General features: G+C 35.6%; 3 protein-coding genes across 7 annotated transcripts; 2 read left to right on the top strand and 1 right to left on the bottom strand.

Moving 5' to 3' along the window:
- Positions 1-2,553: 2,553 nt before the first annotated feature.
- LOC106306687 (RPM1-interacting protein 4) lies at positions 2,554-4,635 on the top strand. Its single transcript, XM_013743398.1, has 4 exons — positions 2,554-2,640; positions 3,203-3,628; positions 3,790-3,978; positions 4,394-4,635. Exons 1-4 carry the CDS (start codon positions 2,632-2,634, stop codon positions 4,424-4,426), a joined length of 657 nt encoding a protein of 218 aa, XP_013598852.1. The 5' UTR covers positions 2,554-2,631; the 3' UTR covers positions 4,427-4,635.
- A 598-nt stretch (positions 4,636-5,233) lies between these two features.
- LOC106306688 (probable E3 ubiquitin-protein ligase DTX3) lies at positions 5,234-6,917 on the top strand. Of its 3 annotated transcripts, XR_001263173.1 has the most exons (7): positions 5,234-5,439; positions 5,589-5,850; positions 5,950-6,007; positions 6,099-6,196; positions 6,282-6,529; positions 6,622-6,654; positions 6,704-6,917. XR_001263173.1 is itself a non-coding variant. In XM_013743399.1 (6 exons), exons 2-5 carry the CDS (start codon positions 5,620-5,622, stop codon positions 6,504-6,506), a joined length of 612 nt encoding a protein of 203 aa, XP_013598853.1. In that variant the 5' UTR covers positions 5,234-5,439; positions 5,589-5,619; the 3' UTR covers positions 6,507-6,529; positions 6,622-6,917. The 3 variants fall into 3 exon arrangements, 2 of the variants coding, with proteins under 2 accessions (XP_013598853.1, XP_013598854.1); XM_013743399.1 differs by having other exon boundaries at positions 6,622-6,917; XM_013743400.1 differs by having other exon boundaries at positions 5,293-5,477; positions 6,622-6,917.
- A 581-nt stretch (positions 6,918-7,498) lies between these two features.
- On the bottom strand, positions 7,499-10,510 carry LOC106306686 (putative G3BP-like protein). 3 transcript variants are annotated; one of them, XM_013743396.1, is made up of 11 exons: positions 10,336-10,510; positions 10,260-10,304; positions 9,888-9,953; positions 9,634-9,771; positions 9,218-9,491; positions 8,912-9,135; positions 8,577-8,796; positions 8,340-8,467; positions 8,151-8,216; positions 8,016-8,079; positions 7,499-7,927 (listed from the first exon to the last, which is right to left on the bottom strand). In XM_013743396.1, exons 3-11 carry the CDS (start codon positions 9,936-9,938, stop codon positions 7,701-7,703), a joined length of 1,392 nt encoding a protein of 463 aa, XP_013598850.1. In that variant the 5' UTR covers positions 9,939-9,953; positions 10,260-10,304; positions 10,336-10,510; the 3' UTR covers positions 7,499-7,700. The 3 variants fall into 3 exon arrangements, with proteins under 3 accessions (XP_013598850.1, XP_013598849.1, XP_013598851.1); XM_013743395.1 differs by having other exon boundaries at positions 10,260-10,510; XM_013743397.1 differs by having other exon boundaries at positions 8,340-8,464; positions 10,260-10,507.
- Between the last annotated feature and the right edge of the window lie 890 nt (positions 10,511-11,400).

Raw genomic sequence — 11,400 nt, 5'->3', positions numbered from 1 at the left:
TCCTAATTATTTAAAAACATTTTTTTATTATAAACTAAATGATTTATTGTTATTTATTATATGAAAAATTGTTATTTAAAATTCTTTATAAATAGATACTTAGTGTATTTAATTTAGACATATAAAATAATTATTGATTAGTAAAATAGGATATAGAATTTCATTAAACAAAATCATTATAGTGTGTAAAAGTTGAATATTTGTTGAATAATGAAGTGGAAGAAATAAGAGATGATGGGAAAAAGATGAAAAGATGTTGAATCTTGAAACCACTGTACATAGTTTTAGAATGTTACATGTAGCATTAGTCGTTTACAATAACATGTTGAATCTTTTCAACACCAAATAATTTACTTGATGAAATTTCATTATTCAGCATACTTATTTTAGGCTTCGAATAGATGACGTAGTTCAAAATATGCATATCAACAAACAATGCAGATCAAGCACAACAAATGCAGATCATGTAAATATGCAAAACAAATGCATATCAACTAATTTATCAAATCATCATTGTTGACTGAATTAGCGTTGGGCATTTCAGGTTTACGATATGGGTCGGGTCCAATTATTCAGGTTGGAATGTTTAGGATCCGTTTTGGAACCAAACATTTTTAGAATTGATTGGTTCGAATAATTAATGTCGGCTTTATGTCAGTTTTTCTATAAAACCTGAAATATAATCGAATTAAAAATTGTTCTGATTTACTTCGAGTTTGAAGCAAAAAAAAAAATAAAACAAAAAACCCTTGGAAATCTAAGTTAAAACCCTAGCTCATATTTTTATTTTAAAATATTAAAGTAATTCAGATGTGTTGCACAAATTTTTATTTATAAATTATATATCATAGCTTTTTAAATTTAAAAATAAATAGTATTTTATTATATTTAGGATATTCGGGTATCCGTTTGATTTCGGTTTGGTTTTTATTTTTCAGATTTAAAGAAATTGTATTCGTTCAGGTTTTTGTAAATTTTGGTCTAGTTTAAGTTTTGTTTTTCGGTTATGTTCCGGTTTGATTTTTGGGTTTCAATAAAATTACCAAGACTAGACTGAGTGTTAAAAAGGTTAAAAATATTTTAACATAATACTTAAAACAAGAATAAAATTTTAAGTTAAACAAAAAATAAAAATGGATGAATGAATTATAATATATTTGTTAGAAAAATATAAAATTTCATCGAATATCATTGACTTTACTTCAACTTTCAAATCTATTAAACGTTTCATAATTCATTGAAATATTACAATTCAAAATAGTACTTTGTTGTGGAAAATAAAATTCTTTAAACATATTTGTGTATAAAATTGTGATATGTCAATTATATATCTTGAGAATATACACGGAAATTTTATATTGAATACACTATACAAATAAATAATATAAATTTTAAATCATTTTATAACCAAATTTTTCTAAAATGGATTATTACTGAAAATAAGATTGATTAAACTATTTGACAATAATTTTAAAAGAGTTTATCTTTAGTTTAAAATAAATCAAATGGATTAAATACATTTATATACAGAATTAATGCGGAAAAAATTAAACACACATGATTGGTCTCCAGTATGTTCCCTAGCACATTTCCCTCTTTATTTGCAGATTAATAAATTAACTCCTAAAATGAATCTGCTTGCAAATTAGTTATTATTTTCTATTTGATTTTGTTATGCATTTAAAATGGTGAATGGAAAACAAAAGCAGTCCAATCTGCAAAGTTAATATTCTGCAATAAATCTGTATATTAATATGCATGTTATTCAAATCCTTAATGATTCAACTGTTGAATATTTTATTCAACACCACCATTATAACTAGTATAATATTTTAAGATTCTATTTTTATCATATATTCAATTCCTTTTATTTCAATTCTTTTTGTTTCAAGTCAAAATCCATAGATTCAATTCCTTTTATTTCAAAAGAGAAAATCCACCAAGTCTATGATCCATTGAAGTTGCTCAAAAAAAACCATAGGTATTATTTTATAAATATGAGAGTCTTTTCTTTCTTTTCCCCATCAGAAAGAAGTCTAATGAATCTTTGCAGAGGTCCCGAGGAAGTGCAAAAGTGAAAATCCGAGTGGTGCCATATTTTGAGGTAAGGGATTTAGGTTTACTTAACTACGTTTTGAAATTTAAGTGTACCGTGATTGGAAATAAGATTAATAAGATACAGTGACTTGCCTTGTTGGTTTAATCACGTGTCTCTAACCTTGTGCTCCGGATTGTTACGGGAGATGGGTGTTACAATCACAATTTATTCATATGTCCGTTACCTGTTGTGCAATCGTTACATGAGGGGAATTACCCTGAAACCTGTTTGGTTTTTACTTCATTTTGTTAGTTTTGTTTGACAGCATTAGTTTTATATGCAATACACGCATGAAAAGCGCGTCGTATGTTTGAAAATATTCTGTTCATTAAAAATACAAAGTAGATAAGTCAGCGTAGAAAGAGTCGTCGTCGTTTTACGCAATCACGAGAAAGACTAGTCAACGCCTTCGTGTATACACGTCTCCTATTCCTATATATCTCACCAGCTCTATTTCTCAAACTAATGTCTCTCTCTTTTGTTTCAGACCCATTGAAGCATTTCTCCATTTCTAGCTTCTAGGAACCGACAACATGGCAGCAGTAAGTCCTTTTTTTTTGTTATATTTCTGTTTTAATTTCTCTAAATGGATACTAAATATCATCAAACATGTTTTTCTTTTGAAAAATAAACTATCTAACATATCTACGTTATTATAGAGTTTTTTTTTCTAAATCTGCAAACTATCACGTGTTTACAAGATGAAGTTATTTAGAATCTACATGCATGAGTACGAGATTGGTCTGTTTGATTATGATGAGATTTTGTTTGTGTATGAACATCAAGGTTCTTACTTGTTTTCCTGTTATTAATGTCTAATAGGATTATGATTAACATCCATGAAGATTAACTTATATTTCTTGTCCAAAAGCAAATATTCAGATCTAAAACTAGACACCGACTCTTTTATATTTATATATGGTCTTCATTTTGAAGCTGACTATTAAAAGAACAAATTGATGAATTAGTGAGTAGTCTATATACAACAATAATGTTCTCATTACATTTCTAACCGTCTAAGAATAGTCATGACTCTTGCTTGCAATTTAAATGCTAGCTAGCTAGCTAGTCTTCTAAGACGTTTTTTTTTCCTTGTGGCTACAGAATCGTCAAAGCGTGCCCAAATTTGGAGAATGGACAGAAGATGTTCCATTCACAGTAATGTTCGATAAGGCCAGTAGGTCGTCGAGGAAAAATACAAACAAGTCTAATCCTAATCCCAACGAGTATCCAGAAATGAATCCAACCGCTGCGCAAACTCGAAATCAGAGACATGACCAACCACCAAACCACAATGTAAGACCGAGACAAGAAAGATTCGGTAGACGAGAAGAAACCGAATTCAGACCGTCTCCTCAAAATGAAAGAAACAACAGAATCAGAGCTCCTCCCCCAGCAGAAGCGTATAACCATCAATCATATGGTGGCGGAGGTACAAATCCATCGGAAACGAATAGACGCCAACCATATGATCCTACACCGGTGAAACCTAGGCCCATAAGCAATCTTAGAGGTCGGGGCAGTGAAAGGGTACGTACTACTCTTTTATTGATTAATCCAACATGTTTATCTCTCGAACTCTTACAACTCTGGACCGAAAATGAGCCACTCTCCCGACATGATATCATTTTAACCATTTTTTTTTTAATTACAAAATGTGTTACGATTCTTAAAAAAAATTGTTCATATAGGTCGCAACTATTCCGCCGTTTCCTGGATCGGGTTCTGAGGATCAGAGTTATACACTCATCTTTGAAAAAGTGAAAGAAAGCAAGAAACAAAGTGGGACTGTGAGTTCTTACAATGAAACTGATCATAGCACTCCAACTCCACTCATCAACGACGACCAACATCATCAACCGCTACCTTCTAGTCCCAAGGTATATATGTGCGCTTATTTATTTGTTTAAATTGTCATGATAAATTTTAAAAAACTAGTTAGAAAGTACAGCCATGCATCAAAGTTATAGACAAGTGGCCTTGACACTCAGTAACAGGCTAATAATTTATCATTCCTTTTATTCCAAATAGCATAATTCAACATTCAAGACTACTCCGGTGTGTAGTGGTATTATTTATACCTTCGTTTTTTTCCTTCTTTTTGTCAACACGAAAAACATTTTATCTTTTTATTTAAGACTTCTAAGTGGTCGGAGAAAAGATGTAGTGCTTCACATTTTGATCTGGGTATGAGATATATTAAAAACATATACGTTTTCAGCAAAAATCCACATCATCATACGTACACATTTTAGCTACATAACCTGACGTTTCATTGTAAATTATGATGTGTAGGGTTGCTGCTTTCCTAGATGGTGCCGAAAGTGAAGCTACTGAAGATAATTCGTTACTTTGTTTACATGTTTAATTTGTTGTTTGCTTCTGGATATGATTTGGCTCGAGTATTCAATATTATAAATACAAATATTATTTTGGTATGTTCTATGTATGTATGGGTGTTTTTTTTTTTGCTAAAAGTGTATGTATCGATGTTATGGGAAAAATGCTACAAACATAGTTACTCGTTCGTCATCTAACTCGGAATCTATGTTAATCTTGGTTTAGTAAAAGCACCCCCAGTGATACAACGAGGATGGGGTTCTCACTAATAAAAATATTAGAAAAGAAAAAATTGAAAAAGAAGAAAGATATAGTTTCTGAATTAGGACCTTTTAGAACTCTTATAAATACTCATTTTACAAGTGTCCATATCTTAATGGCTTGACTCTTTTACAAATAAATCAAATGTAATTGTACAATGTAATTATACTAAAATACTAAAAACAAATTACGCTAAAATACTAATATAATTTTGTTAAGAACGAATATTGAGTTTTTTTAACTGTTGGAAGTTCTCTAATGAAACTAAATCGGAAACGGACGTAGAGAATTGAGAAGAAATCACATATAGAAATTCACTTTTTCGTGTATGAGCTGAATAAAAATATTTGTAATCGTCGATGGTAATTGTGTAAAAAAAAAAAAAAGAGTCAACGATAATAATCTGAGCCCAATGCGCTATTTTACATTCGCTCCTTCGGGGAAACAGCATGGTAATTACGATGAAAACACCACGAAGTGCGGATGTGAAAACGGAGTAAAAAGAAAGCCCTGCCGTTTCGTAGCCACAAGACCACAAGCTTCGTCTGCGACACGTGTAACGATCTTAGTTGATACAACGACCGCGTTCATTTGCCGTTTCTCTCCTTCCTCCTTCGTCTCTCTCTCTCTCTCTCTCTGGAAAAAGGATCGTGCAACATTTCAAAAACCCTAGATACACAAAAAGAGATTCGGTTCCTAATCCTCTCCGGAGATTCTCCTCGATTGAAATTGAGATCACGGTGAGCATCTCAAACCTCGAATCGACTCGATCGAAGAGGTCCTTCACTTACTTTCATTCCCACCTTTCTGCTAATCATTTATCGTCGATTACGGATGATAAATTCTCAATTTTTTTACAATCGAGATCGTCTGTTGCTGACACTTTCAGGTACAAAGGTTGTAAAACTCTGTGTTGAGAGATGAGCTCACAAGAGTCGAGAGCAAGCCGAGGAATTCGACGGAGGAAAGCTGTGATTGATCTCAATGAGGTTCCCAGAGATCACGAAGGGACGACCTCCGCTTCTGTGAGAGAAGCTCCTACGGTGGTGCCTAGTGGCGGGTCTGTACCTTCTCAGCCTGTTCCTACCATGATTGATGTCGATGCTATTGAAGATGATGTTATTGAATCATCCGCAAGTGCTTTTGCTGAAGTATGATCCCTCTTATCCCTTAAAGTTTCTCACTTTTTTTGCAGTGATGTGATGGGTCCGTATAATGATTTATTGATTTTAGTTGCGTTTTGATGATAGGCTAAGAGCAAATCAGCAGGTGCACGTCGGAGGCCGTTGATGGTTGATGTAGAGTCAGGTGAGTTTTATCTATTGATATTCAAGAGATAGCTGTTTTAGAGTTTTATACTCTTTGTGTTTGTTTCTTACTTGGATGGGGGTAAGTGCAGGTGGTACGACTAGATTGCCTGCCAACGTAAGCAACAAACGGAGAAGGATTCCTCCTAATCAACCTGTCATCGACTGTGAGCATGTCCCTGTAGATGTGGTATAGGATACACTGATGAATTTCTGAAACCATTTATTATGTTATCTAGTCTGAGGTTTTCAACTCTTTTATTTTCTTTGTGCAGAGAGAGTCTAGCCCAAAGCCTCCTCCACCACCACCAGAGGAGCCAAAGTTTTCTTGTCCGATCTGTATGTGCCCGTTCACCGAGGAGACGTCAACCAAATGCGGTCACATCTTCTGCAAGGGATGTATAAAGACGGCAATATCTCGACAAGCCAAGTGCCCTACTTGTAGGAAAAGGGTGACTGTTAAAGAGCTGATTCGAGTATTCCTTCCAACCACCAGATGAATTGTACATCAAACAATCACCTTGTAAGGCTTACCAAATGATAGGTTTTTTCATCTTCGGTTGCATACACGTTACAAGATTTGATTTAGTTAACAGGACAATGGTTTTGTCACAGGTCTAACAGCTAAGCCTCAATTCGCTTTGGAACATTGGAGGGACTTCAGTGACTTGGCGTTTTAGTTTGAATGTTTCACTTTATTGGAAGAGAAATATTCATTGTTTAAGAAGGCCCCCTTTCATTTAATGGATATCATTGGTAATATCGGATTTGTTTGTTTCCTAGTTGTTGTTTTATGTAATTTATGTCTCTGCAAACTGCTCAGAGGATGCCTTACTCTCTCTGATAGATGAAAAATATATATATGGAAGAAACAAAATTTGATACTGAATCTCAACTTTGTTGTTGCTTCCTGATCTTGTGTGTGCGTCAATTCTCTCATCTCAAATTACTGATAATTGCGTTAAGCATCTGAGAAAATATTGGGAACTAGACGGGGAATATATTAGCGTTCCATGCACTAGAAGTAGAGTGCTATGATAGATTACATAAGCTAATAGACAAGGGTTTGAATTGATGTGATATGGCTCTGCCTTTTATCCACGTTTCTTAAGGATACGTTAAGCTTGTATGCATGATCTTCTTCGCAATGTCATGGAACCACAGTTATTATTTTTTTGAACATCAAATGAAACCACAACCCAAGAGTGTTTTGTTAGTGTATGATAAGTCTTTTGAAGGAAGTTGCCTAGTCTTTGGGGGTGATTGGTAGTTTGCTTTTCTCTTTTGCTTTGGAGTATATTTAAAACAATAGTTTCTTTTTCGCCCGTTGTCATGATCGTGAAGGTCGTGCCGTCAGACCAAACAGAGAACTAGAGAAATCACGTGTTTTATCTTCCGACATAGTTTGTACCTCACGTTCTAAAATAAAAGGATAAAGCTTATATAACATTCATTCATTAGTACTATTTAGAACCGAACACACAATCCCCAATAGATGGTCGAATTATAAACTTTTTCTTACACTAATACCCTCCTGACAAATCATTGTTTAATTTTTCTTTTGCCTCCTAATATTATAGTACCTGAGAGAAACAACTATCAGGCCAACGAGAGACGTATATAGTCTCCGTTGCAAAAATCGGTTATCATTATTAGATCATCCGGTTACCCCCTCCACAAAAGCCCAATCCGGTTTAGTATGAGTTGTTGCTGGCGACGACGTATTCATAGCCGCCTCTGCGATTAAAATACCTTCCTCCTCCTCCTCCTCCTCTTCTTCCCCTATTGTAATTGTTCCCATGTCCATAACGTCCTCCTCCTCCTCCCCTTCCTCCCTCATTCCTTATTCCATATCCGTTTCCCCCATCTCCTATCACATTTCTGTTTCCGTATTCATTTCCATATCCCCTTCCCCAGTTACCTGTTTTTCAAGCAAAAATACAAAACGTTCATCCTCATCTGCCTCGTATAATCATTAATCAGAGTTTTTCATACTCGCGCTAACTCACCTCTTGCTGTAGATCGCTTCTCTTCCACGAAAGCTTTCTGTCCACCGATCATCAGAGGTGAAGCCTGTATCATGGAGATGTTAATATCGATTTAAATGTTAAGATACTCATTCATCTGTATTGCAGATTGTGTACCTCTATTGCTTTCTGGGCGGCATCTGCATCTTTGAACTCAACAAACCCGAAAGGATAACCAAAGCCCTACCAGTCATACAGTAGTAAACTGTCAGTCTTTAAGGATAAAGAAAATCAGTGTTTCTTCATCCCTGGGCAAAGGGACTCAAACTTCCGATTCTGAATTGTTAGTTTATCGGTCAATCTTACCTTTTGGCTTATAACTTGAACGCCACCATTCCCAATAGCTCCAAATTTCTTGAATTCAGTCTCAAGCATGTCAATGGTGGCATTTCCAGGAAGATGTTTCACATAGATAGATGTGCCCTCAGCTACTGCTAATAAAAACAGAAAGAAGGTCATGAAAGGATTAAGAGAAATCGTACTGCCATAGTCCATAATTTTTATAAAAAGACTTGAGGAACAGCTTTTCTATGAAACCACTACCTTCAAACCCCTGATTGTACCCATATTCAGTATCGTCAACAGCCTCAAAAACTGCATCAGATTTTTCGACTGGAGAAAGATCTGAAGACACTTGATGGCATTGATCTTTGACTTTCTGCTCTGCAGAAACATCTGAAATCACTTGAAGTTCCTGGTCTTTGGGTATCTGCTTTGGAGACGGTGAAGAGCCAGCTGAAACTCCAGATTTATCCTTTGCAACCTTCAAGTATTATGAAAGTCATTGACTATCAACAGATAACTCCGGAAGCGATATGATCAAGATTATAATAAGATGAAATAAGGTTGAGTTGTTGATCCTCTCGAATTATACTTACCACAGAGGCGTAAGATTTCTTCGAAACATTTTCTGGGTCTGAAATTTTCATGGAATCACCTCTAATTTTGTTGTAAGCTTTCTCAATATCCGGAGGAGCTTCATCATTGACGGAATCAGATACCAGAATACTCTCCTTAGCAACTGAAGCATTGTCCTTGGATACTTCCTTACAAACAGAATCCACCGAAGCTAATGCAGCTTGCTCAGAGCCCTGAATGCCTCCTAATAAGAAAATGATCGGAATACAATGTGCGTTAGAGAAGATTAGAAAAAGTGATGGAGAATGAGTACATTTTTAACCTACCAGTAACAGGAAAGGGTGTTAGAGAGCCATCCCCATCAAGGGCCTCGGGCCCATTGTCAAATCTGAGGATGTCATTCAGAACATAGTACCCATTTTCTTGGGGAGCAAGAAAAAAGGTCTGTGTGAATTTCCTTTTAGGCGCATCTTTTAGAGTGAACCAGCCAGTGACCAAAACGATAAAACCCCCACTGTGAGACTCTTGGGTATGATAACTGGTTATCTTAGCGGATTCGAAATCTCCAAAAGAGAGTGTGTCAAGCTCCTCACGTATACCCTGTGCTCAACAGTAAAAGAGACAACTTTTAGCAAGTTTTACTTAAAAATTGACCAATTTGACTCTCAAGCTCAATGCCTTGTTGTTATTTACTCAACAACACTCCACACACACACCAGGTAAATTATTTACAACAACTTACTTCCAAGGTGTAAAAGTCACGCATGACACCGTCCTGTCCCACACGCCCAACCTTACTGATCTCATGATAGAAGCGGTGCAGGTGCTGAGGATGCTTATGCAGAATCTCGTAGTACTGCATCACAAATGCTCTCCCAACCTACATTCACCAAACAAACAAAACAAAAAAACACACAAGTCTAATCACACAAACAAACAAACAAACAAAAATCACATGAGAGGAGAATGAAACCCAAATGAATGAGAGAGACATACAACGGGTGGGTCAACAACAGTAGCAGGTACTTGCGCAGCAGCAGGATCCATGGTAATAGCTATAACCTTCAGAGAAACCAGATTCATAAAATTAACTCCTACAATATCTCTCTAAATCACAAAAACAGCCCAAAGATCCTTAAAAGTTACTGTTTTTTTCCACATCACAATCAATCTCCGTAGACCTAACTCATGAACTACACCACACACACATATATAACCTCGAGAAACACACAATTAGCAACAAACGAACTAAGAAACTCAAAAATCAACTTCACATTTCGCATTTACAGATGAAACTGTCACTGTAGATGACATTAGGCGAAGTAAATCGTCAAACGAAAGAGAAAGAGTGGGAAGGCGATGAGACACCTGAAATTAGAGAGAGTGAGAGCGAAGTTTGGAGCTCCGATTTGGTCCCCAAGCCCTCCTGAGAGCAAATGTGCGGGGTCCTATCTAGGGTTTGATCGGAATCGAGAGAGAGAGGGGGCCAAGTGTACTGAAAGCGAAAAGGTGAAGGAGGGGTGAGAGTGGGCTTTTAGTGTGTTTATATAGGCAGAGGGATTTACGTTGACGGCTTTTTGGTTACTTCCTTCTTCTACTTCTACATCTCACGTGCCAACAGGGTCCGTTCCGCTTCCTTCTAGAATATTTGTTCTCTCCATTAAAGAAGATTTTAATTGGTAGAGTAGATGATTGGTTTCGGTTTACACTAATGACGACAAGCAAATTGTTTATTGTATATCCAAAAGAAACCACAAAATTCTCTTGGGTCCTTCATTTTTCTATCCAACCGAAATATTACTTTTTATAATATGACCGGTTCTGAAATTTATAGGAAGATTTGGTTCAGTTACAAAAAAATGACAAAAGAAAATCATCTACTGTACTATATTCAAAAGAACCAACCCAAAGAGATGCATCTGAAGAAGAAAAACAACCTGAGTGGGAGGAGAATGAAAGTCAACCACCAAAAAACCAAAGTTCAAGCTTGAGACCATAAACATCTTTCCAAACGCTTAAAACATATACAGAGCAAAACACTAAGAATATAACCTCCTTATCATTTATCATGTTTCCAGACAATCCAAACTACCCCAACAAACTTATTTCTCTTATACAAAACATATTTCTATATTGCATTTTATTTAGAATCGTAGCACTTGACCAAAAAATCTTTAAATACGGTTTAAAAAGCCAAAAGTTTAGCTACTTATTTATATCGAGTAAACATAAAACTGTTGTGAATGAAGAAGAGAACTTGTGTGTATTATTAGGTCGACAAACTGGTCTTTACATACATATGGTAATGACGGTCTAAGTACTGGATCGACATGAGATCGTACTTATCCTTAACTAGATAATGACTAGCAATACGTAAGATAAACATCAACTATAATGTAGATAAACACAAGAGTAGATAGGCGCCAGTATGATCCTGCGGATGGGCTTGGCCCGTCTTGCTACGTGAGCTGATAAATGGGTCGATCACTAAATGGTTTATAACAAAAAT

This window comes from Brassica oleracea, chromosome C7 (assembly GCF_000695525.1).
Source record: "Brassica oleracea var. oleracea cultivar TO1000 chromosome C7, BOL, whole genome shotgun sequence".
In the NCBI taxonomy this organism is placed as follows: domain Eukaryota; kingdom Viridiplantae; phylum Streptophyta; class Magnoliopsida; order Brassicales; family Brassicaceae; genus Brassica; species Brassica oleracea.
The sequence above is the reverse complement of the archived record's forward strand: the minus strand, read 5'-3'. Positions and strand labels throughout refer to the sequence as shown.